Below are 22,337 nucleotides of genomic sequence, written 5' to 3' on the forward strand. Positions count from 1 at the left end.
AGAAAGGAGAAGCAAAACTCGCAGCTGTCCGTCTCACTTTGCTACCACATGCATTTCAGGCCCGCCCAAAATAAATAGAGGCGCCTTCCTCAGCGGATCAGGCAGACAACAAAGCACGAGGGATTCTGCACTTCCTGTGTCCAACGAGAGCGTGAAAGAAAGAAAGGAAGGAAGGAAGCAATGAAGGGGGGCCCATCTGCATGATTCATTTTAAATGCTATGATAATGCTTTAAGTAACTATGGCTTCCCCCCAAAATAATAATAATCCAGGGAACTATAGTTTGTTTGAGGTGTTGAGAGTTGTCAGGGGGCCCCTCACAGGGCTAGAAACCTCAGAGAAGAGCAATTCTGAAAACTCTAGCTCTGTGAGGGGGGAGGAGGGCTCCTAATAGCTCTCAGGAGCACCCTTAACAAACTACACTTCCCAGGATCCTTTGGGGGAAGGCATGACGGGTAAAGTGATATAAGAATACAGTGGTACCTCAGGTTACATACGCTTTAGGTTACATACGCTTCAGGTTACAGACTCCGCTAACCCAGAAATAGTACCTCAGGTTAAGAACTTTGCTTCAGGATGAGAACAGAAATTGTGCTCTGGCAGCGCGGCGGCGGCAGGAGACCCCATAGGCTAAAGTGGTGCTTCAGGTTAAGAACAGTTTCAGGTTAAGAACGGACCTCCGGAACGAATTAAGTACTTAACCCGAGGTACCACTGTACTTTGAATGTTATGGTGTGGATGTGGAGGGAGAGACAGCATGAAAGCAAGAGCATAGAACAGAGCCCAGGGCCAAAACAGATGTGGATCTCAAATGAAATGCACGCCCCCCTTTTAACAATAGAAGTTGTAGCAGAAAGGAGAGGATTGGGACCGTTTTGAACACACGGAAGGGGGATTTAAGCCCATCCTCTGTTCCACAGTCCCATTTTTCTTTTTTCAAAAAACCCCAACCCCACCAAACTTGCACCCAAAAGGAAGCTTCTATCAGTGACGATTATTAAGACAGAGAGAAAAACAAGCAGCCACGAGAAATGCACGCAATGTCGCATCTTGTCCCTTTGCTCAGACCCAAACAGATGCTCCTTCTTTCAAATTCTGCGACAGGACCCAGATGTCCAACTTCCCCCGTCTCCCGATAAAGCAGCACTCACCTAACTTCCGTGCCGTTCAATGGCGCCAGCTGTCCCCGGAGCAGTTCGGGTCCTTTCTCTTCCTTCTCTTCTTCAGCCCCTGCCTGTGCCAACTCTGAGAAAGTCCCCGCAGCTTGGTTCCGGGTGTCCGGGCCTCCTGAGGGGCCAGTCGCTCCTCCTGGCAACACACCACTTGCCCCTCCGTGCCCCACACTCCCAGCACACTCTGCACCACTTACTGCAAAGGGTGCCACCCCAGAGATGGTAGGGGCTGGCTCTGCCGCAGGTGGAAGGCTGTCCAAGGGGGCAATGGTGCCACTGGGAACAGCACCAAATGGGCTCTTGGGAACCTCAGCAACAGCTATGGGGCAAGAGAGAAGAGCTCAGGTCTTGGGAGGGATGGGCAAATCAGTCAAAATCCATTTCTTGAAAAAGTACATATAAATAACACAAATACACACAACAACAAATAACACAAATATACATATTATACATATAGTCCCTACAAACTCAAAAAAGGCACCCTACCCACCTCCCTCCACCACAGCTTGACTTCCTTAAATTTTTATTTGATTATTTCACTGCATTTCTAAGAATCTTCCATCTCTTACAACCATTCCTGATTTCATTTTCATCTTTGCTTTACCTACTTATTCATATTCTCACATCTACTTTACATATTTAATCTATGCATATTAACATATTCTTTTTAGAACAGTACTTTTCCATGTATTCTTCAAAGCAATTCCATTCTAATTTTAAATTTTGATTTGTTTGGGATCTTACGGCTGCTGTTAGTTTGCTAACTCTATATATTCACTTAGCTTATAAATCCATTTCTTTCAGTTTCTCATTTACCCCATCTGAAGTTCTGTTTCCACATCAGTTTGCATTAAAAAAACAAAAAAACAATGAAAACTCATTGGCATTTTGTGCAAAATTTCTCCTAATAGACACAGTCTCGTGTGCAGTTTTGCCTAACACGTTGCACATTTTTCGCAAAGCAGCCTTCCCTGATATAATGCTTTCTTCTGTGTTACTTTTGCCTGAAAAAATGTTATTAAGTTGGAGTTCTTGTTTTTCTTGGTATATTTTTGCCTGAAAGCCTGGAGAGCTGCTGCCTGCCAGTGTGGACAACACAGCACTAGATGGACAAATGGTCTGATTCCATATAAGGTAGCTTGCTACGTTCTTACATTCTTTTTTAATTGGAGATGCTGGGAATTCAAACTGGTACCTTCTGCATCCCATTGGGGCTTCCTCCCTAGATCCTTAAGAGAGCCACACCGTGAGACAATGTAAAGCTAGATGGTCTAAACTAGGAGTGCTTTTTCCCAGCTGGATCCTGGCTTCCCTAACGGTCCACTTCGCCAATCACTCGATACCACCTACAACATCAGGTAGCCCGTTTTTCCTCCGCAGTCCAGCTTAAGTTCAAAGGAAGATCCTAGCAGGGCTTGCAGTCACAGCTGATCAGTGCTGACTGATTGACTGTGCTACAGAGTGCCCAGGAGGTCACTCTACAATGCAGCCGACCTCAGCAAGCTTGAAGTTCATGCCTATCATCTGACTGGTAGTGACAGCAAGCCTCCCTTGCTAAAAAACAACTGGGAGCACGCTTTCAGGATGCCAATTGCTTTTTGGCAACTGCAACCCATGTGACAACTTCTCAGGTGTGGTAGAAGCAGGCGTAGTTTTTGCAAGGTAACACTGCAAGCTAAATGGGGACCTGTGCTGGACCTAGTAAGGCCTGCAAGCAGGAGGTGCTCAATCACGGGTCTAGACCTGGCCAAAAACCGCTTCAAATATTTATCCTTTTTAATCCTCTCTACCACAAATGAAACCCCCTTCTTCCCTTACATCTGCTTCTCACCCATGCCAGTAACGCACCCCTTCAGACATCAGTCAAAGCATCACATCAACACTCCTATCAATTTAACAGTCATGGCTTCCCCTGCAAAGAATTCTGGGAGTTGCAATCCGTCAAGGGTGCCTGAACATGTGGCTCTATGGGGAATCCCGTAACAATACTCGGCAAACTACTGTTTCCAGGATTCATTGGAGGAAGCCTTGGCTGCTGGCTGCTAAAAGTGGTGCAGCAGCACTTTCAACGTGTGATGTGGATGTGGCCGACTTCTCCCCTCTGCCCAGCCCACACCCCTGCGGAACAAGGGATGCAGCAACCTTTGGTAGGCAGACTCCTTCCTCCCGCTTACCTTCCTTCCTGGAAGGGGCAGCTGTTGCCAATGTGCTCTGAGCAGACGGGTCCTCCTCTTCCTCAGCCAGAGTGTTCAGATCCCGTGAAGTGTCTGCATTAGGAGGAGGAGGAGGAAAGATAAAGGGGATTAGATACAATTCATGGAGGTGAAGGCTATCCATGGCTACTAGCCACAATGGCAGTTTTCTACCTCTGAATGCCAGTCACTGGGGGTCACAAGCTGCTGTTGTGCTCAGCTCCTGCTTTTGGGCTTCCCTTTGAGGCATCTGGTTGGCCACTGGGAGAACAGAGGGCTGGACCAGATGCAACCCCCCCCCCCCAGCCTTTGGCCTAATCCAGCTTTAGAGCTCTTCACATGTTCTAATCTTAATCTACTGCCTGTTCCGAATGCCAAACACTCCCAGAGCAGCCCCCCAACTACCTGGGTCCCTTTGCAGTCATTTTAGTTCCCCTGCTAGATGCAGGAAATGCGGAGCTAAGGAATCCCTCTGGAAACAACGACAACAACAATAACACCAGAACACACTGCTATTCGTGCCTGGAGCTCCCTCGCAGAAGGCTGCCCGCTCTCTCTTTCTCCCTCTTGCCTTGTGAAGCCTCAATCCTTTAGAGCCCCTTCCCAACTGAACCCACTGAAACTGAACCCACTTCCCAACTGAAACCACAACACAGGCTTGCAAATGACTGGCCCTTGCAATCCAGCCCCCCTCTTCATTTTGTCCCCTTCCTCTCCTACTACTGCCATCATTTGGATGAGGGATCACCAACTATGATCACATTTGGCCTTTGGAGCGACTGCTGTGGTCACCTCCATTCGCTTCTCTCCCCCTTCCCCAGATCAGTCCCCACCCCACCCCCCTCTTTGGCAGAGCGGCAGAGAGAGCACATGCTCACATTTTGCTTTTTCAAGAGATCTGGGTAAAAGCCGGATTCTGTGGAGTTAAGCTGAGCCTTGAAGAGCCCATAGAGCTGAAAGAGAAAGTGGGAAAGAGTGCCAATCTTCCAACTTCCTCCTTTAGCTGTATGTACTTTTCCAAAGGCCTTGCTAATTGGCTCAAGAGACTTTGTGGGCAGCAGGTATGACCTCAAGGGCGCCACTGCACCCACAGGAACCATGTGGGCAACCCCTGATTTAGATTGCAATCTCTCTCTCTCATGCACACAAAATAGAACACCACCTCTTATGCTAAAATACATCCGCTGGCCTTGCTCTAAAAGGGCACCAGGTTGGGGAAGCCTGCATTACACAATCACAATCATTCTCTGCTACATGCTAATCAACCCGCAACAGGCAACACCCTCCGAATAAGCAGCCACAATTGTGAGTATGAGTCACAAGTTCCCCAGTATGCGTTGGGAGAAAGTCACAGAGGTTGAGTTCCAGCCAGATTATGAAAACGATGGTTCAATGGTGCTAAGCAAACCTTGGGCGTCTGCCTACGCCTACCTGCAAAATAGTCCGTCAACACGTTTTGGAGAAATCCTGAATGGGTGAAACAGACAGACAGACAGACAGACAGAGAATAAAGAGAGAGAGAGTGACTTAAAGGCAGAAGCAAATGTGAAATCACTGGTGGAGAAGCACTGTGGGGGAAGGTGAGGAATGATACAGCAGATTCTAGGAAGAGGGCAGGGCATGCATGAGTAATTAAATTTGGAAAAGGGACATTTGAAAAGCACAACGATGCTCCCAGCCAGGCAAGAAAGACACGGTATCTCTTGAGAAGGAAAAGCAAAAAGAGTCCAGAAAGCCAATGGATGTTTGATGAGGTGGGAAATTCTGTGATTGTGCTGTCCAATAGGAAGAAGTGGGGACAGAACCTGCATTATACCCAGTGAGATTTTTTTCCTCCATCTAGCCCAGTATGACCTGCTCTGACTGGCAGCGGTTCTTGGGGTCTCAGCAGAGAAGCATCTTTCTCATCATCCTCTGGATCCTGACCTTATGAGGGAAGAGGAAGTACAGAGTATACCCAGCACAACCAGCATGGAAACGCAGTGGGATAAGAGAAGATGGATAGTTCACTCCATCCCTCCTCTGCTAGTCAGCCTGGTTTTCACTGTATTTACATGTTTCTCCTCCTCCAGAGAGAGCATGGAAATGCAAGCTTCTTAGCAGGCTAGTAAAAAATGGCAGCCTTGTAACTTTTATGAGCTTTTTTTACAAGGCTGCACTGAACAACGGTTGCAACCTTCCCTCTCTCCTCCTCTGGCATGGCCACAAGGGACGAATCGGAACTAAGCAACGTTCCCTGTTACATAGGTATGAAGTCAGGGAAACACTGGTTAGTTTAAACTATAGATAATGAAGAAGCCAGAATCATAAACCACAGTTTGATCCTGATGTTTGAACTAGCCATAGACTAACCAGAGTTCCCCCAAGTGCAGATGTAAAGAGGCTTGGATGAGTTTGAAGGAGAAGGAAAATATTCCAGTCTCCCGAAGGGGAAGTACATAAGCCCAAGGCTCATAGATGTAACCCTAAACCAGCCATGGGAAACTTGCTGTCCTCCAGAAGTTGTTTGTGACTTCAGTTCCCACCAGGCCCAGCCAACAGGAACAATGGTCAGGGCCATCGGCAATAAGCTACTGTTTTAGTACTAGTCTCCCACATTTATTTGTTTATATGATGCCTTTCTACCTGACATCAGGTCTCCAAGGCAGCTGACAGTAAGTAAGCAAGATTAAGACATAGAAAAATATAATGAAAACAATAAAACCTAAACCAGAGAGTGGGAACCAGCAGCCCCCCACCTCAAGGTTGCTGGATGACAACTCTTTATCATCCCCAACCACCAATCATGCTGGCTGGGGCTGATACGAGCTGGTGTCCAGCAACATCTGGCCACAGGTTCCCCACCCTTGGGTTTAGAGTTTGGCCACCCTTTTGCTTAGGTTTGTTTTCATTAATTTCTCTTAAGCAACAGCACTGGCAATTCAAACTACGCTTGATAAGAGCCAAGTAAAAACACATGGCAAAACCTCAATGGTTCAGCAAGTTAATTATTTACAAAGAGTCTTGGAAAACCAAGAGCTGATGGGCCAGGCCAAAGCTCCACAAAAGACCTCAGCTCACCTGCAAGTTAACTAAAGTGAACTTTGACAGAACCCAAGCAACTCGCTTGCTCCAATTCAAGCTCTAGCAAGGAACAATTAGCTCTGGTTCCAGGAACCAGGAGTGGAGACGGAGGGGGTGACTTCGAAGACTGGAGGGAAAATGCTGGCATCCCTCTTTCATTGATGAAAGAGGTCTGCAGGGCTGGGCCCAAGAAATGTGAGGTTTCTGGAACAGAAGGGTCCCCCCACCTTTAGACGATGCCCCCTGGCTTGCAGTATCCTCTTGACGGCTCTTCTTCAGGGCTTCCTCTGACTCCTCTTCGCTGTCAGCGAAGTCCTCCAGGTTGGCAATATCGGAGGGTTTGACACTCATCAGGCTTGCCAGACTTTGCATGTCCTCATCCCTGCAAAGATGAAAGAGTTAAAGGAATGTCACAAGAAGGCAGCTGCTTTTCCGTCATCCACCCTCGCCAGGACATTTTTGGCCAGAAGTGACTCCCCTGCTCCCTGAACAATGGATGCCAATCCAGTTATTGTAGATCTTACTATAGGAAGATAGGAAGCTGTTTATTCATCTAGCCAAGTAATTTCTTCAACCAATTCCAAGTGCTGGTTTTGACCTATAAAGCCTTCAACGGCTCAGGACCGCAATACCTCAAGGATCGCCTCTCCCCATATAAATCGAACCTGGACTCTGCGTTCATCATCTGAGACCCTTCTTCATGTGAGGCTCAGAGGGTGGCAACACAAGAACTGGCCTTTTCTGCATTTATGGAATGCCCTTCCCAGGGAGGTTCACCTGGCGTCTCATTATATGTATTTTAGGTGCCGGGCGAAAATGCTCCTCTTCAAACAGGCCCTTGGCTGAATAATATTCTACAACCTTTTAAATGTGTTTGTGGGAAGGGGGAGGTGTTGTTTAGTTGGTTTTGTTTTAACTATTTACTTGTGTTTTTTACCTTGCATTTTATTCTGTGGACCACCCTGAGATCTTGTGATGAGGGACAGTATATAAATCTAATACTGTACATAATAATTTATTTTGTGTTTTTATATCGTGGTTTTATGTTGTGAACCGCCCAAATGCAAAATAAGTATGCAAAATAAGTAAATAAATCAATTTTGTTCTGTCTAGTGGTGACTCTCGAAAGTTCCTGTCTTGCTAAGTGCTTTCCTTTTCCATCCCCTACAACCCAAAGATTGTTATCAACATTCAGAGGAGGTGTTCCATCTCCTGAGTTAATGGGCCCCGATGAGAAGCTACCTTTGGCCAAGACAATCTAGCCCAATATTGCCTGCTCTGACTAGCAGCCATTCTCCAGGGTCTGTAGTAGGCAAGAGTCTTTTCCCATCTTCTTCCACCTGATCCTTCCAACTGGAGACAGCAAGCATTGAACTGAGGTCCTTCTGGAGGCCAAGAAGGTGCTATGGTGCTTTCCCCAAAGAGAGGGCAACAAAGGATTCCAGGATGACCCTCTCCCCGAAAGGCAGCACTCACGTGGCTTTCCCCTCCCGGAGGAAGACACAAGAGAGGGTGAGCTGCAGTGTGGCGGCCACCACCTTCACCGACCGCGGCTTCAGATTCAGCTTCAGGTCCACTTGGGTGGGCGTGGTGCTGGCAAAGCGCTTGAGGTTCACATCCACAGAAGCCAGGACCTTCCGGTGCCCCTTTGATTCCTGGCGTGGGGGCGTTAACAGTCATGATTTCCACTTAGGACAACTGACACCCTCTCCACGCATATTCACAAACTCACCTTTCCCGCTTGTCCCTTATTCCTCCCACAATGCATGACTTTCAAACCCCTTATCCCTGCATGCGTCCTCCCCATCATTAGGAACTCATACTCAGCCACAATCTCATGTCTCTAGCTATCAGAAAATTGCCCTTGCTGCCATCATCTGCCTGGGATCAAGTCAAAATACTGTACTTCCTTTCCACCTTTAACACTGGGGAATGTTTTCCAGACTGAGGTCTGCTTTCCCTTTTGGGAAACCTCCCGGAGGGAACATCTCAGTGAAAGTGGGAGGAGCCTTGAATGTAAATATTATCTTTGTGCAGTAGTCTAGTTTCTACACGTCCCTACCCATCTCTCTACCCTCCATCCAGGCAGGAATCTTGCAACTATGACATCTCTCTGCCTAAAAACCTCCAGAAAAAAAAGCCCGGAGCCATCTGAGGCAGCCTGCTTTGCTGTCCAACAGCCTGGCATAGGAAGCCGTTTCTCTGCAAATTCCACCCATTTAGTTCTAGTCTCTTTGGAGCAGCAGGATGCAAGTCAGCTGCACTTCAGACATGGCAGCCCGCTGGATAGTTTAAAATGGCTACAGGATCACAGAGCTGGGAGGGAGAGAGGGAGCACACACATCCTTGATGGACTTGCAAGCTGCTGGAGGGGCTAAGACTGGCACAGCATCACAGCCACAACCCCAGAGTGAAAAATCAGTGACACTGACAAGGCCTGTCATTGCTGACTGAAGTGAGGGCATCCTTGTTTTGCTTTTTTAGAACTCAATCAATACAGGTTTGTATTGCTGGGCAAGGGACACTCTTGGCAAGAAAAGATGCCCACAGCTTTAGACAAAAGGCCCGCCTCCTCCCAGTTCCTATTCCTAGGCCCACCAAGGCCCACATTTGAGACTCCCAGAAACAGGTTCACTTCCACATACGTTTTCAATCACGAAGGTCCAGTCTTTGTCTTCATATTCCTCTACATGGGGATCCTGGAAAAGCAATGAGAAGAAGGTCACCTGGTGTTGGGGTCTGAACATACAATGCCTAGGGCTGCAATCTGATCACAAGCACCCTCCATCTAGGATAATCAAACCTCTTTCTAGGCGATCATACTGTTTATCCATCTAGCACAATATTGCCTGCTCTGACTGGCAGTGGCTTTCCAAGGTGGGGAACCGAGGGCCACATTCTTGTCTAGGCAAAATTCTGTGAGGTGGGGAGTGGGGACGTGCCAGTAGTGGGCAGGGCCAGTGGGAAAATAGGCGGAAAAATAAACGTAAATATTAACTTGGTACAGTAGGCTACAGTCTATGTACACTCGCACGACCCTCTTTCTTTTGAAAAATGCATTATCAAAGGCCACACTGACGCCAAAAAAAGCACTATGACACCAGTTTAAACAGTAAATGGTTTCCCCCAGAGAATTTTGGTAGCTTGTTAAGCGATTTGGGAGTTGTTAGACGACCCCTACCCTCTTCCCAGAGTTACAATACCCAGAGTTCCCTATAAAGAAGGATTGATAATTATAGCTTTGTGAGGGGAATAACGGGTCCTCTAACAATAATCAGCACCCTTAACACACTAAAGCTTCCATAATTTCTTTGGGGGAAGCCATGACTGTTTAAAATGGTATCATAGCACTTTAAATGTGCGGTGTGGATGCGGCAGAAATCCTCCTCCTCTTAAGGCCTTCCTTGTGTCAGTCATAGAGCCCACAACAGACTCCCAGCACTGTGGCTGCCATACCCGATAGAGCGTCACCATGATGTCCACATTTTCAGGTACCATCCACACCACGGTACCCCTATAGGGGTTCTTGATCCCTGGCTGCCAGCCATGAGCCTGCAGGTGGAAAAGCAGATAAGAACAAGCTAAAACATCAACCGGTGCCTCCAGAGGTGCAGCTTCTGCTGGGATTTGGACCCTGCACCTTAAGGCAGCCTTCCCCAACCTTGGGCTTGCCAGATGTTTTGATCTATACAGCTTCCATCCACCCCGGTCAGCTGCAGGAGGGCCCCAGGTTGGGGAAGGCTGAGGCGAAACCCCGCCGTAGTTGAGAAAGTCAACACACCTTGGAGCAGATCCTCCGGTTCCTTCGGGTCCAGACCACAACCAGCTTGTCGGGCTGCCTGGCATTGGGAGAGAAGACAATTCAGAAACAAGAACAAAGAGGCAAATGTACTAGAACCCATAGAGATGTACTGTATAGGTCACGTACCTCTACCTGTTCTTAGGCCTAAGGCAGAGATGGGGAACCTCTGGCTCTACAGATGCTCCTTGATTACTTTTATATATCCCTGTCTGGCTGGGGCACGAATAAAACAACAACAACAACATACGGTATTTAAAATATCTAAAAACTGCTAAACACATCTAAACAGTGCTTTTTTCGGGGGGCGCAGGGATACGTATACCTCTAAACAGTTTGTGAATCTAAGTTTGGCCTCACTGAAGGGCAGTATTTCAATATGGGTAGGAAAATGAAAGTACCCCTAAACATTTTTTGAGGGGGAAAAGCACTGCATCTAAAACAAACTGAATTACGGTAAGTTTGTTCTGGGTATAAGCTTCTGTGTGCATGCACCCTTCTTCAGATACGTGTGCATGCACATGAAAGCTTATACCCAGAACAAACTTAGTTGGTCTCTAAGGTGCTCCTGGACAGTTTTTTAAAACATTTTTTGGATGCTACTACTCTTGGACTCTGTTTCAGTGGTGGCAATTGCCCCCCACACCCCATTCCAGTTCAAATTTGACTTCTGGGAAGTTGCTCTTGCATGCCATTCTGAAGAAGAAACTCTTTGGCTGGTCTCTTCCCCAATTTAGTTTCAGGAGAAAAGGGAAGCTATGATCCGCCCCCCAGGCCAACCAGGCATGTACTGGTGGTATTAGGGGATGACTTGGTACATTGTCATCTCTTCTGCTTAATAACCCACCACTGCTGCTATTGCATTCCCAGTATGGGGTGTTGGGCAGTGGTGTTACTCCTCAGTTCCATTACAAGCAATGCCCAGCTTCTGATTTTGCCACTATGCTATTTCCCTCCTAATAATAATAAACGAAAAACAGATTAAGACTTGCATAAACTTTCTAAATATCCAGGTAGGCTTGTCTGAACAAAAATGTTTTCAGCAGGTGCTGAAAAGAGTACAGTGAGGGCGCTTGCCTAATACCAACAGGCAGGGAGTTCCCAAGTTAGGTGCTGCCACACTAAAAGATTGAGTACTTACAAATGGACAAGGGGTACTATGTGGCATCTGTAGCCATGCCAGGTCCGCTGACTGAAGTGGTCAAGTGTGTGTTAGTACTTTTTAATGGGTGCCTTGGCAGAAAGGCAGCATATAAATGCAATAAGTAAATAAAAAAAACCTGTTACCGTAGTTGATCTCTAAGGTGCTACTGGACAATTTTTTATTTATTTCGACTGCGTCAGACCAACACGGCTACCTACCTGAATCTAAAATACTTTTTGTTAGCATTCAAAGTACAAAGTCCTGTGCAAATTCCTCCGAGTTCATTGGGACTTCATACTCTCCAACATTTATCTGATAAAAATAGGGAAATCCTATTTAACAACAACAACAACTTGTTGTGGTGGTTGTTTTATTATTTATACTCTGCCCATTTGACTGTGTTGCCCCAGCCACTCAGGGTGGCTTCCAATATACAGTGGTACCTCGGTTCTCGAGTGTCTCAGAGCCTTTCAGTTTTTGAATGCCGAAAACCCGGAAGTAAATGCTTCCGTTTTCGAATGCACCTTGGAAGTTGAACGGCTTTCGCTGTGTGTTTTTCTATTTTCTCCATTGAAATTCTCCCCTTGCGCCTTGGTTTTCAAACGTTTCAGAAGCTGAACGGTCTTCTGGAACGGATTACGTTTGAAAACCGAGGTACCACTATATATCAAAATCTAATAAAACTTTAAACATTTAAAACAGTTCTCTATACAAGGCTGCCTCCGGATGTCTCCTAAAGCGTGTATCTCCTTGGCTTGGGGGTCGCATACCCGCCAACATTTCTCTAATGAAAATAGGGACATCCTAAGGAAAGGTGGGACATTCCAGGACCAAATCAGAAACCAGGATGGTTTCTATAAATCCGGAAATGTCCCTGGAAAATAGGGACACTTGGGAGGGTCTGGGACTTGTTCCAATGTAAGGCCGCATCCACACCTTACATTTAAAGCAATATGATACCACTTTAAACAGTTGTAGCTCCCCCCAAACAATCATTCTTCACAGGGAACTACAAATTATAATCCTGTGAGGGGAAATAGGGGTCTCCTGACAATTCCCAGCACCGTAACAAACCACAACTCCAATAATAATTTGGGAGAAGCCATGACAGTTTAAAGTGGCTCCACACCACTTTAAACGTATGGTTTGATTGCGGCCTACGTCTCCATACGGACTGAGGCCTTAACTGCCACTTTATATCCCACCATTTATTTATTTTAAATATTTCAATGTTGCCTCCCCACTTCCAAGTCTCGAGGCAGCCTACTAAAAGGCATATTGAAACATGAAAATATACAGGGGAAAAACACAATCGAAAAACCAGGAGAGAGTTTAAGGTTATAATGCCCTGAGCCGGGAGCACCAGTGAAGTCTTAGGAGGGCTGTTCTAGCCATCCTCAGGCCTTCAAATTCAACAGAGGGTTAGTCTCTTCCAGCAAAAACAGCATCTTATAAAAGCTAACAAAGCCTTCAGTTGGGCATATGCCAGCCATTGCCAACCTGGGATGGAGCTGACCAAAGTTGGCATAAGCTTTTGTGGGCTGAAGCCCACTTTGTCAGGTGCACAAGCTTCAAGGACCGCACCAGCTTCTTGAGCTGATCCTCGGCAGAAAATGACTTCTCTGCTGGCATGTGGAAGGGAACCTGGGGCTTCTGTGGGGCAGCGGAAAGGAAGACTTCCTCATTTTCCTTTCCGGAGTGGGCTTTTGAAACCGAGAAAGCTCTGGGGCCAGGCAGTAACTTGAACTCTGGCTCAGCAGCACAGAGGTTATTTCGGTGGGAAGTTTTATCTTCCCCTTCCCAGACTTCACCGGGCGCGGCTCTGATCCTTCTCGGAGCTGGGCCAGGTCGCACCCAGCCAACACGGGTGTCAAAAGAGACCAGCCCCACTGCTGCCCTTCATTCCTGATCACACTTTCCTTCATTTCTCAAATCGAATCAGCAGTCTTTGCTCTTTAGCACACACACCCTCAGATAAAGCTCCTCTCCCCGCCTGAAGTTTAGGATCAAACCGGATGAAGAAGAAGAAGAAGAAGAAGAAGAAGAAGAAGAAGAAGAGTTTGGATTTGATATCCCGCCTTTCACTCCCTTTAAGGAGTCTCAAAGCGGCTAACATTCTCCTTTCCCTTCCTCCCCCACAACAAACACTCTGTGAGGTGAGTGGGGCTGAGAGACTTCAAAGAAGTGTGACTGGCCCAAGGTCACCCAGCAGCTGCATGTGGAGGAGCGGAGACGCGAACCCGGTTCCCCAGATTACGAGACTACCGCTCTTAACCACTACACCACACTGGCTCTCACTGGGATGTAACCCAACAGCCTTCCCTGGTTCCCTGGTTCTGAAAAGGACCCAGGGGTCCTGGCTTCCTCTTTGCCAGGAAGAACATGTGAAGATCCTGAGCATAGCTGTCAACTTTCCCTTTTTTGCGGGAAATTCCCTTATTCCAGCGCCGTTTCCCGCTGCTATCCCGGATTGTTAGATATCCTGTAGACTATCCCTGGAACAGGTGAGGCTGCTGATCCCTTATTTTCGAGGCCGCTGATCCCTTATTTTCAAATCTGAAAGTTGACAGCTATGATCCTGAGGCATGTTCTGAGCAGTGGTATGCAGTTATTGGACTAAGGCGACTAGGCTAGTCCCCTAAATGTTCCCCGGATGCCTCCTTCCGTTATTTTTCATTGCATTTCTGTAACACTTTATATTTTAAAGAACACATCTCAAGACAGTTTACAACATGCTGAAACAGGAAAATATTTCAGATCCTCTTAGTTACCGTACATTTTGCTTCCCCCAGTCACCAACATGGCATCCACAGATTTCCACATGGTCGCAGCTGGACCCGCGCCAGTCAAAAACGTGCATAGCACATGGCTAATTTCTAATACTGCCTACTATAGCAGGGGGTGGGGGACTTGTGGCCTTCCAGATGTTTCGGGAGCCCAGCTCCTATGACCCCCTGACCATGGGCCATGCAGGCTGGGGGGCTGATGACAGCTGAAGTTCAGCAACATCTGGAGGACCGCAGATCCCCCAGCCCTTGTATTAGAGCAGACTCATGTGCTCCCCAATCACAACATACAGTGAACCACACACACACACACATATCTGTTGATGAAAGTGATGCCCAGCTTCATCTTAATAGCCTCTATAATTCTTCTGGGCTAGTGTCCAAAGGCTAATTTTAGCCCCTGGGGGCTAGCAGTCATAAATCCGCTGCAGGTGCTGGGTTAAATCTGGGCGCAGTGAGGAAACCCAATACACCCACCAAGCGCCCTTCTCTTCATCACAGAACAGCCTTGCAGGACTCTCCACTTTCACCCAGAATGGAGAGCCAGAGGGGCAAAGATCCCCATGAGAGGAGGCCTCAAGGCAAAGGTTAATCTCGGAACGAGGGGCCGGAGGTCAAGTTGACCCCCAAGCTCCAGTGTGTAAGGACCCAACTAAGGCTACACTGTGTAGGTAAGGTAAAGGTCAAGGACCCCGGACAGTCAAAGGTGACTATGGGGTTACAGTGCTCATCTCGCTGCCTTCAGGCCGAGGGGGCCGGTGTTTGTCCACAGACAGCTTTCCGGGTCATGTGGCCAGCATGACTAAACCACTTCTGGCGCAACAAAACACCTTGATGGAAGCCAGAGTGCAAGGAAACACAGTTTACCTTCCTGCCACAGTGGTACCTATTTATCTACTTGCACTGGCGTGCTTTCGAACTGCAAGGTTGACAGGAGCTGGGACAGAGCTACTGGAGCTCACCACGTTGCAGGGGTTCGAACTGCCAACTTTCCAATCGGCAAGCCCAAGAAGCTCAGTGGTTTAGACTACAGCACCACCTGCATCCTACACCATGTAGGAGGAAGCAACAGAACAAACACACACTCTTGGCCTGCCCATATGTACCCTTGTTCTTCAAGATTTTTTTCCATTTTGCAGCTGTGTTTGGCTCTGGTGCTGGAAAACAGGGTCTTGAGCAGACTATTCCCCTACTGGGTGCTGCTTCAGGCTACAATTCCCATTGACCTCAGCCTGCACTGCTGCTTTGGCTGGGGTGTAAATCTGTATCCTTTTGTAATGCCAACATCAGATAATTACAATTATATTTAAATCATTTCTGTAATGTTTCAGGGTGGCAGGTGGATGCTTTGCCTCGTTTCCTCACCCCAAGTCTGCTAATAAACTCTTCTTGACCTTCCATATCCTAGTGTTTTTGACCTTCCATATCCTAGTGTTCTGGACTACAACTCCCATCATCCCTGATTTGGCCAAGGCAACTGCAGAAGCGGGGAGCTGGGAATCCAACATCTGAAGGGATGCAGGTTTCCTGCCCCTGTTCTAGGAGCTTGGTCCTGTGAGCTCTGGAGATAGCTAGAGCATGAGACTCTCAATCTCAGGGTCATGGGTTTGAGCCCCATGTTGGGTAAAGCATCCCTGCATTGCAGGGGGTTAGACTAGATGACCGTGGTCCTCTCTTCCAACTAAACAAATTCTATGATTCAGAGCCAAGGGTGGCCCCTCAAAATCAACACAGCATCTCAGGCCGGTAGCAAAAAAATGTGTTCCTGCACATGTGCTGAGTGCCTAGTTCAGCACCATTAGTGAAATTGAAGGTAAACACTCTTAAGTCAAGGCTTTAAAAAGAGAAAGAGAAAGAAAAGTACTGGGTTTGAGCCAAGTTCTGTGTGGCTGAATGGTTCCCTCCCCCCCCCAAAAAAATCTAGCCAAGTCATGGGAATGAGGGTGTGGCTGAGGACCAGCAAAAGTACTGGAAATAACTTGAGGAATCCAAGAGCTCTGAAGTCAGATTACCCCCAAGGGGAGGACAGACTCCACACTCCTACTTGGCCAGGTCCCTGCTCTTCCCATCTGAGACAACCCACATCCCCTCCCTCCTGTTTCCATTTTTTGCAGCATTCCTGTTATCCTAACACACACACACACACACACACACACACACACACACACACACACACTGAAATTTCAGCCCTCCCTTTTCCATTTTTAGCTCTGCAATGAGTAAATATTTATCATTTCCCGAGTCCCTTATAAGGCCTTTGCCATGTCAGAATGAGGGGAGGGGTGTGTGTCCTTATTCGCCTGCTCCTCCACCATATCAGTCTGTCTGCAACTCCCAGTCCGGCAACCGGCTCATCTCCCAGTGGAGTTTGTTGCGGGGGGGGGGGGCTAGACATGAGGAGTAGGCCTGACCTCCAGCATCTCACCTGCCCACCACTTTAAAAAAGAAAAGTAACTATATAAAGTCAGCCTTCTCCCACCTGGTACCATCCAGATGTTTAGGACTACAACTCCCATCAGCCCCTGCCAGCACAAACTAGTGTATTTCAGCACAGAACGCCAGATCTTGCCCCTTCTGCCCTAATCTTCTTCCTCTTTCTTCCACTATTCTGAATGCAAACCTCCAGCACATCATATATGTCAGGACTCAAACCAGGAACATGCAAAGCAAAAGAGAAGGAAGAAGTGACTCAGAGCATGGGCAGAGTACATCCTCATCTAAGATCAGCATCCTAGGTAGGTTTGAGAGGCCTGTCCTGTTTCCTTCAAGTCCCTGAAGCTTGAACAGATATCACCAGCAGATGGCTTTTCTTGGGGAGATGCTAAGGAGCCAGAAAGTCCACAGCTCAGCAAGTAAGAAACATCATCTTCCCTGAGTGTTCATGCTGCTCCGCTGACTGTGCTCATTGAGCGCTTAGGAAGTTATCTTCTACAAAGTCCATCTACTGGTCCATCCTTCTGTGACTGGTGACAGCTGTCCAGAGACAGGGAAGTTTTCCCCACTACTTACTACCTGATCTGCTAGAATCATAGAATTGTAGAGTTGGAGGGAACCACAAGGATCATCTAATCCAACCCCCTCCAATGCAGAAATCTTTTGCCCAATGTTCTAACCCCAAATCCTGAGATTAACAGTCTCATGCTCCACCAACTGAACTGGGCCCTTTTTGCAAGCATAGGCAGATGCTGTGCTGCTGGCTTTTGCTTATCACCCTGAACCTAAAGCAAGATTCCAGCTCTCTAGTCCTGAACAAAGCACTGATTTAAAATAATAACCGTTTCTTCATTCTTTAAAGCATTTTTACCCTGCTCTTCAGTTTAAGAAGGCTTCCAGAGAAGTTTACAAAGACCAGTAGTAATAAGATACAGTGGTACCTCTGGTTACAAACTTAATTCGTCCCAGAGGTCCATTCTTAACCTGAAACAGTTCTTAACCTAGGGACCACTTTAGCTAATGGGGCCTCCTGCTGCCAGCACACAAATTCTGTTCTCATCCTGAGATAAAGTTCTTAACCCAAGGTACTACTTCCGGGTTAGCGGAGTCTGTAACCCATAGTGTTTGTAACCCGAGGTGTTTGTAACCCGAGGTACCACTGTATGCTCTTTCCTGAAGCTTATAATCTAAAAGACACAACACAAAAGGAAAAAGGGACTGGGAGGGAGGAGGGGGAAATGCAAACTCAGCTGCTAGTTCCTCATAGCTCAGCACAGAGGAAGCTGCCTTATTCCAAGTCAGGCCCGGGATTTGTCTAACCCAGAAATGTCAGCAATGACAGGCACGAGTCTCAAAACAGGAATTTTGCAAGTGACATCAGTTAACCTGGAAGACAGACGGCCCCAGCCAGTCGGGTGGCACAGACAGCACCTTGTGGAGTGGAGAGAAAGAATCAGCCTCAGGCAAGGAGGTCAGGCTCAGTTCTGCTTTCCCTTCCTGACCACTGCAAAGAAACTTTCAGGCTAGCAATGTTAGTGTCTCATGTCTATGGCTGTCCCTGGTGTCCTTGGCATGGCACAGTAACCTGCTGCCCAAGAGAAGAGGCTGCTTTCCTACTGCAGCAATGACCCATCCATTCAGGCTCACACCTTTACTAGACTGGCAAAGCAGGAACCCAAATGAGATGACCGACCTCCTAGAAAGACCACCAGATGTCAGGGACTGACTGGACAAGGAACAGTGGAGAACCCCCTAGGGAAGCCTCAGAGCCAGGGGAGTGGTGGTGGGATACGGAAGACAGGTCAGCGGACGGAGGGGAGGCAGAATGGTTGGATGCTGAACAAGCAGCAGGCTTGAGGGAGAGAGGGGAAGAAGAGCCAGAAAGTGCTGCAGACACAGGATAGGCAGCTGAGGAGGAGGTAGGGGCTGAGGCTGCAACAGATTTACAGGAGCCTGTATTCAGCTCCGCTCCTCCTTTGTCTTCACGGCCATAGAAGTCTTCATGGGCTTTGCATGTAGCAGAGCAGAGAGCTCAGAGAGCACCGGGGGGGGGGGGGACCCTCCCCGACAGAGTGAATCAACTTTACTGCTCGTCTCTGAGTCTGATCTGCAGCTGAACCAGCCCTGACACCAGATTTTCCTAGAATGCAAGGGAGTTGCGCTTCCACCCTCCCCAACTTGGGAGTTTGTAGGACAGGGGAAGGAACTCCTCCAGTGACACCATCTCTAACCTGTCCCCTTGCATTTGGACCAAGCCCCCACTCCCCATAACCCTTTACATAGCCCCTTGTACAGTTTACAACAGGGGTAGAGGTCCTTTTTCCCTTCTGGGCACCTTCCTGGGGGCTGCATGCAATTGCTTGGCGGAACTGGAAACAAAAGTGGTCAGAGTAATGAATGTTAATGTTTTTGTGCAACAAGGCTGGTTTCCACACATACACCTATTCTGGCAATAATAATAATAATAATAATAATAATAATATTTTTATTATTTATACCCCGCCCATCTGACTGGGTTGCCCCAGGGACTCTGTGCGGCTAGCAGCATATATAAAAACATGATAAAACATTCAACCTTAAAAAGCTTCCCTATACAGAGTTGCCTTCAGATGTTCCCTAAATGTTATATACAGTGGTACCTTGGTTCTCAAACTTAATCTGTTCTGGAAGTCTGTTCCAAAATCAAAGCGTTCCAAAACCAAGACGCGCTTTCCCATAGTAAGTAATGCAAAACAGATTAATCCGTTTCAGACTTTTAAAAACAACCCCTAAAATTCAACATGAATTTTACTATCTAACAAGACCATTGGTCCATAAAATGAAAGCAATAAACAATGTACTGCAGTCACACAATCAATCAATCAATCAATCAATCAGTAGTTGAACTGGGTTCCACACAGTCACAAAAACAAAACAAAAAGAGCTGCAAAAACGCAAAAATAAATAGCAAAAACAGACAGACCTCAGCGTAACACTCAAAACAGAAGTGTGACACTCAAAACGGAAGCGTGGCACTCAAAATGGAGCACGTTCAGCTTCCGAAAAACGTTCACAAACCGGAACACTTACTTCCGGGTTTGCAGTGTTTGGGTTCCAAGTTGTTGGAGTACCAAGGCATTTGAGAACCAAGGTACCACTGTAATTACTCATGCCAGTCAAAAGCACTCAGGTGATTGGCCAGAGAGGAGGGGTGGGTGGCCAGAGAGGAGGGGCTGGGCCTGGAGCCTGAGGCCCCTTGCAATTCCCTCTTTTCCCGTTTTTCCAATTCACCATTACTCCTAGCATCGTGGGCACCCAAGCGTCCTCATTCCACCCCCCAACATTCCAAGATACCATGGTCGCTGCAATTTCTAAGCTGGATTGCCTCAGCAAATGCTCTGCGTGGGTCTGCCCTTGAAGACAGCGCAGAAGCATCAACGGGCGCAGAGCGCAGCCCCCTGTCTTCCTGTTACAGCTACTGTGTGACAAAAAACAGATTTCGGTCTGCTCTGCACAGCACCAGTTGCACTGTTTACCCATTTGCTTCCGAATTTGATTCCAAATGCCAGAGCTGAAAGTTTTGCAAAGCCCACCCATCAACAGAGGCCTAAACGTCATGCATGTTATTATTTATTTGCTTCCTTTGTTAAATTCACATCTCAATGTTCCACTAAACGGTGCTTAATCAATGCAGCAAACGGAGTAAAAATTGAAACATAGAAAACCTAATTGTGACATGGGGGGGTGAGGATATTCTCCCTGCCCCCCGCATGGGCCACCTGTGTCCTGCAGGTTTTCCACCTTTGATTGCTCTGTAATTGTGGCAGAATTCGCTAGACCTTTTCCAGCTGGGTTTCAACATAGAAACATCTTTCACTTCTTTTTTTATTATTATCATCTTTCACTTCTAACAGGCATTTGTCCAATCTGGATCATTTTCTGGGCTTATTCAGTGCGTAGATTACTTTTAAATGCCATTTTTAAAAAAATTGCCTCTCCTGTTGTTTTCACGATTGCATGGAGTTGTTGTTTTTTATGTCACAAACCACTCTGAACTACTTGGAAACTAGCAACATCGTAAATGGGTTAAATCAATAAAAACATTATTCCCTTTCACCTCCATTTACCACTTCCTGGTGCACAAGCTTCTACCCGTAACCTAGAACACAGCTTGTGAAATGCAAACTGGTTAAAAAGGCCTGCACAGGAACCGGCAGCCCCTGGTGCAAATCTCATGAAAAGCCTAGGTAGCCTTAGGCACGCAAAAGCGACACAGGAAACTGCCTTAATGCAGAGTCAGGCCTGCACTGGAGATGGGGAACTTTGCCCCCCACCCCGCCATGTTATTGGACTACAACTTTCATTATCCCAGTGCAGAGTTAGATGAGTCTAATGATACCATTAAGGCCCTTGGCTCTCCTGGTCTGAAGACATTTCCCAGCCCAGGAAATGATTGCAGTCAGTCCACCGATCTTATTTATTTTAATTTTTTCTAAACCAGAAGAGTGTACAACTGTAAAAATACAGTGCTATCAAGCAATGATATAAACAATATGAATTAAGAAGCAATGAACTACAAGGTTACTAAGCAAGACAAAGACCACAAGCATTGCCCTACCACTGAGCTATGGTCTTCCCATAAAAGTAAGCTTCTAGTCCTCATGGTTGTGAAGAAAAAGCAGATTTAAGCAGGGACCTGGGAAAAAGCCTTACAGTACCAAGACAGGCTATTGGTCCATTTGGCTCAGTATTGTCCACACTGACTGGCAGCAGCTCTCCAGGGTGTTGGACTCTTTTGCAGCCCTGCCTAGCAATGTCCAGGTTTCAACCTGGGACATTTTAAAACACAAAGCATGCCACTGCCCTTCACCTGGAGGAGCCCTTCCCCCAAACTGCCCCTCCCCTCGCAACCTTTTGCACCTACAATACAGGTTTATGAACACAGGGCCGCTGTAAAAAATTATACCAAGATATAATTAGAAGGCTTTAGCGTATTCTTGTGCATACAAAGTATGAAATAGAACAGAACGTAGTTGGTAGATCATGAGACTCAATCTCAGGGTTGTGGGTTCGAGCCCCACGATGGTCAAAAGATTCCTGCATTGCAGGGGGTTGGACTAGATGACCCTTGTGGTTCCTAACAACTCTATATTCTGGATGATAATATATTATATCCCTTGGGTTTATTAGCAACACCGGCCTACCTTAAAAGGCAGTTGTGAAACCCTACCCCGCCCCTTCACCATTGCTCGTGCATTCCCCGCCCCTTTCTCCACTTCCTGGGTCCAGACCCCCCCGCCCCCAAAAAAACCCTCCTCGTGTACTCACAAGACCCTGAGTCACCGTCTCTCCCTCTCCCCCACCCCACGGCCCCGCTGCCCCACCCAGCCTCACCATTTCTTGGTGCACTCCACCACCAGCTCCTGGTAACAGGCCACGAAGTGGAATTTGGCCGCCCGCTTGCCGACGCGCTGGAGCCTCTTCCACACCGAACTCATGGCCGCCCCGTCGGTGTCCGCGGCTGTCGCCTCGCTGCTGCGGCCCAGGAGGAGAGCTGTGGGTCGCCGCCGCCGCCTTCTTCACACCCCACCGGCGCCCCTCCGCTCGGCCCCCATCACCCGCTGCTGCTGCTGCTGCGTCTCCTCCTGACCCCGAGCCCCGACGGGGCGAGCAGAGCAGTCTGCAGAGATCTTGCCTCCTTCTCCTGCTGCTGCTGCTGCTGCTGTCGTCTGAACGCCTGGCTCGCAGCCCGCGGAAACCTGGCCGGGAG

At 47.6% G+C, this 22,337-nt stretch overlaps 2 protein-coding genes across 6 annotated transcripts in view; both read right to left on the reverse strand.

The window, feature by feature from the left end:
• PCNX3 (pecanex 3) overlaps positions 1–11,817 on the reverse strand; it is a 139,465-nt gene extending 127,648 nt beyond the window's left edge. Inside the window, exon 1 of the mRNA XM_053369639.1 lies at positions 11,813–11,817. The gene's annotated coding sequence lies outside the window, so the exon portion shown is untranslated. The remainder of the gene's footprint in view (positions 1–11,812) is intronic.
• EHBP1L1 (EH domain binding protein 1 like 1) overlaps positions 1–22,070 on the reverse strand; it is a 41,817-nt gene extending 19,747 nt beyond the window's left edge. Inside the window, exons 1-9 of one of the 5 annotated variants that reach the window (XM_053369645.1) lie at positions 21,962–22,070; positions 10,208–10,265; positions 9,883–9,978; positions 9,072–9,125; positions 7,903–8,081; positions 6,654–6,808; positions 4,795–4,830; positions 3,346–3,438; positions 1,369–1,490 (exon numbers count right to left, since the gene is read on the reverse strand). In XM_053369645.1, the coding sequence (XP_053225620.1) occupies positions 1,369–1,490; positions 3,346–3,438; positions 4,795–4,830; positions 6,654–6,808; positions 7,903–8,081; positions 9,072–9,125; positions 9,883–9,978; positions 10,208–10,265; positions 21,962–22,065 (897 nt within the window). In that variant the 5' untranslated portion in view covers positions 22,066–22,070. Of the gene's footprint in view, positions 1–1,150; positions 1,491–3,345; positions 3,439–4,794; positions 4,831–6,653; positions 6,809–7,902; positions 8,082–9,071; positions 9,126–9,882; positions 9,979–10,207; positions 10,266–12,869; positions 13,276–13,337; positions 13,878–21,961 lie in introns of those variants that run through there. The other 4 variants (XM_053369640.1, XM_053369644.1, XM_053369642.1 and 1 more) reach the window with 4 other exon arrangements.
• Between the last annotated feature and the right edge of the window lie 267 nt (positions 22,071–22,337).

This window comes from Podarcis raffonei, chromosome 16 (genome assembly GCF_027172205.1).
Source record: "Podarcis raffonei isolate rPodRaf1 chromosome 16, rPodRaf1.pri, whole genome shotgun sequence".
Taxonomy (NCBI): Eukaryota; Metazoa; Chordata; class Lepidosauria; order Squamata; family Lacertidae; genus Podarcis; species Podarcis raffonei.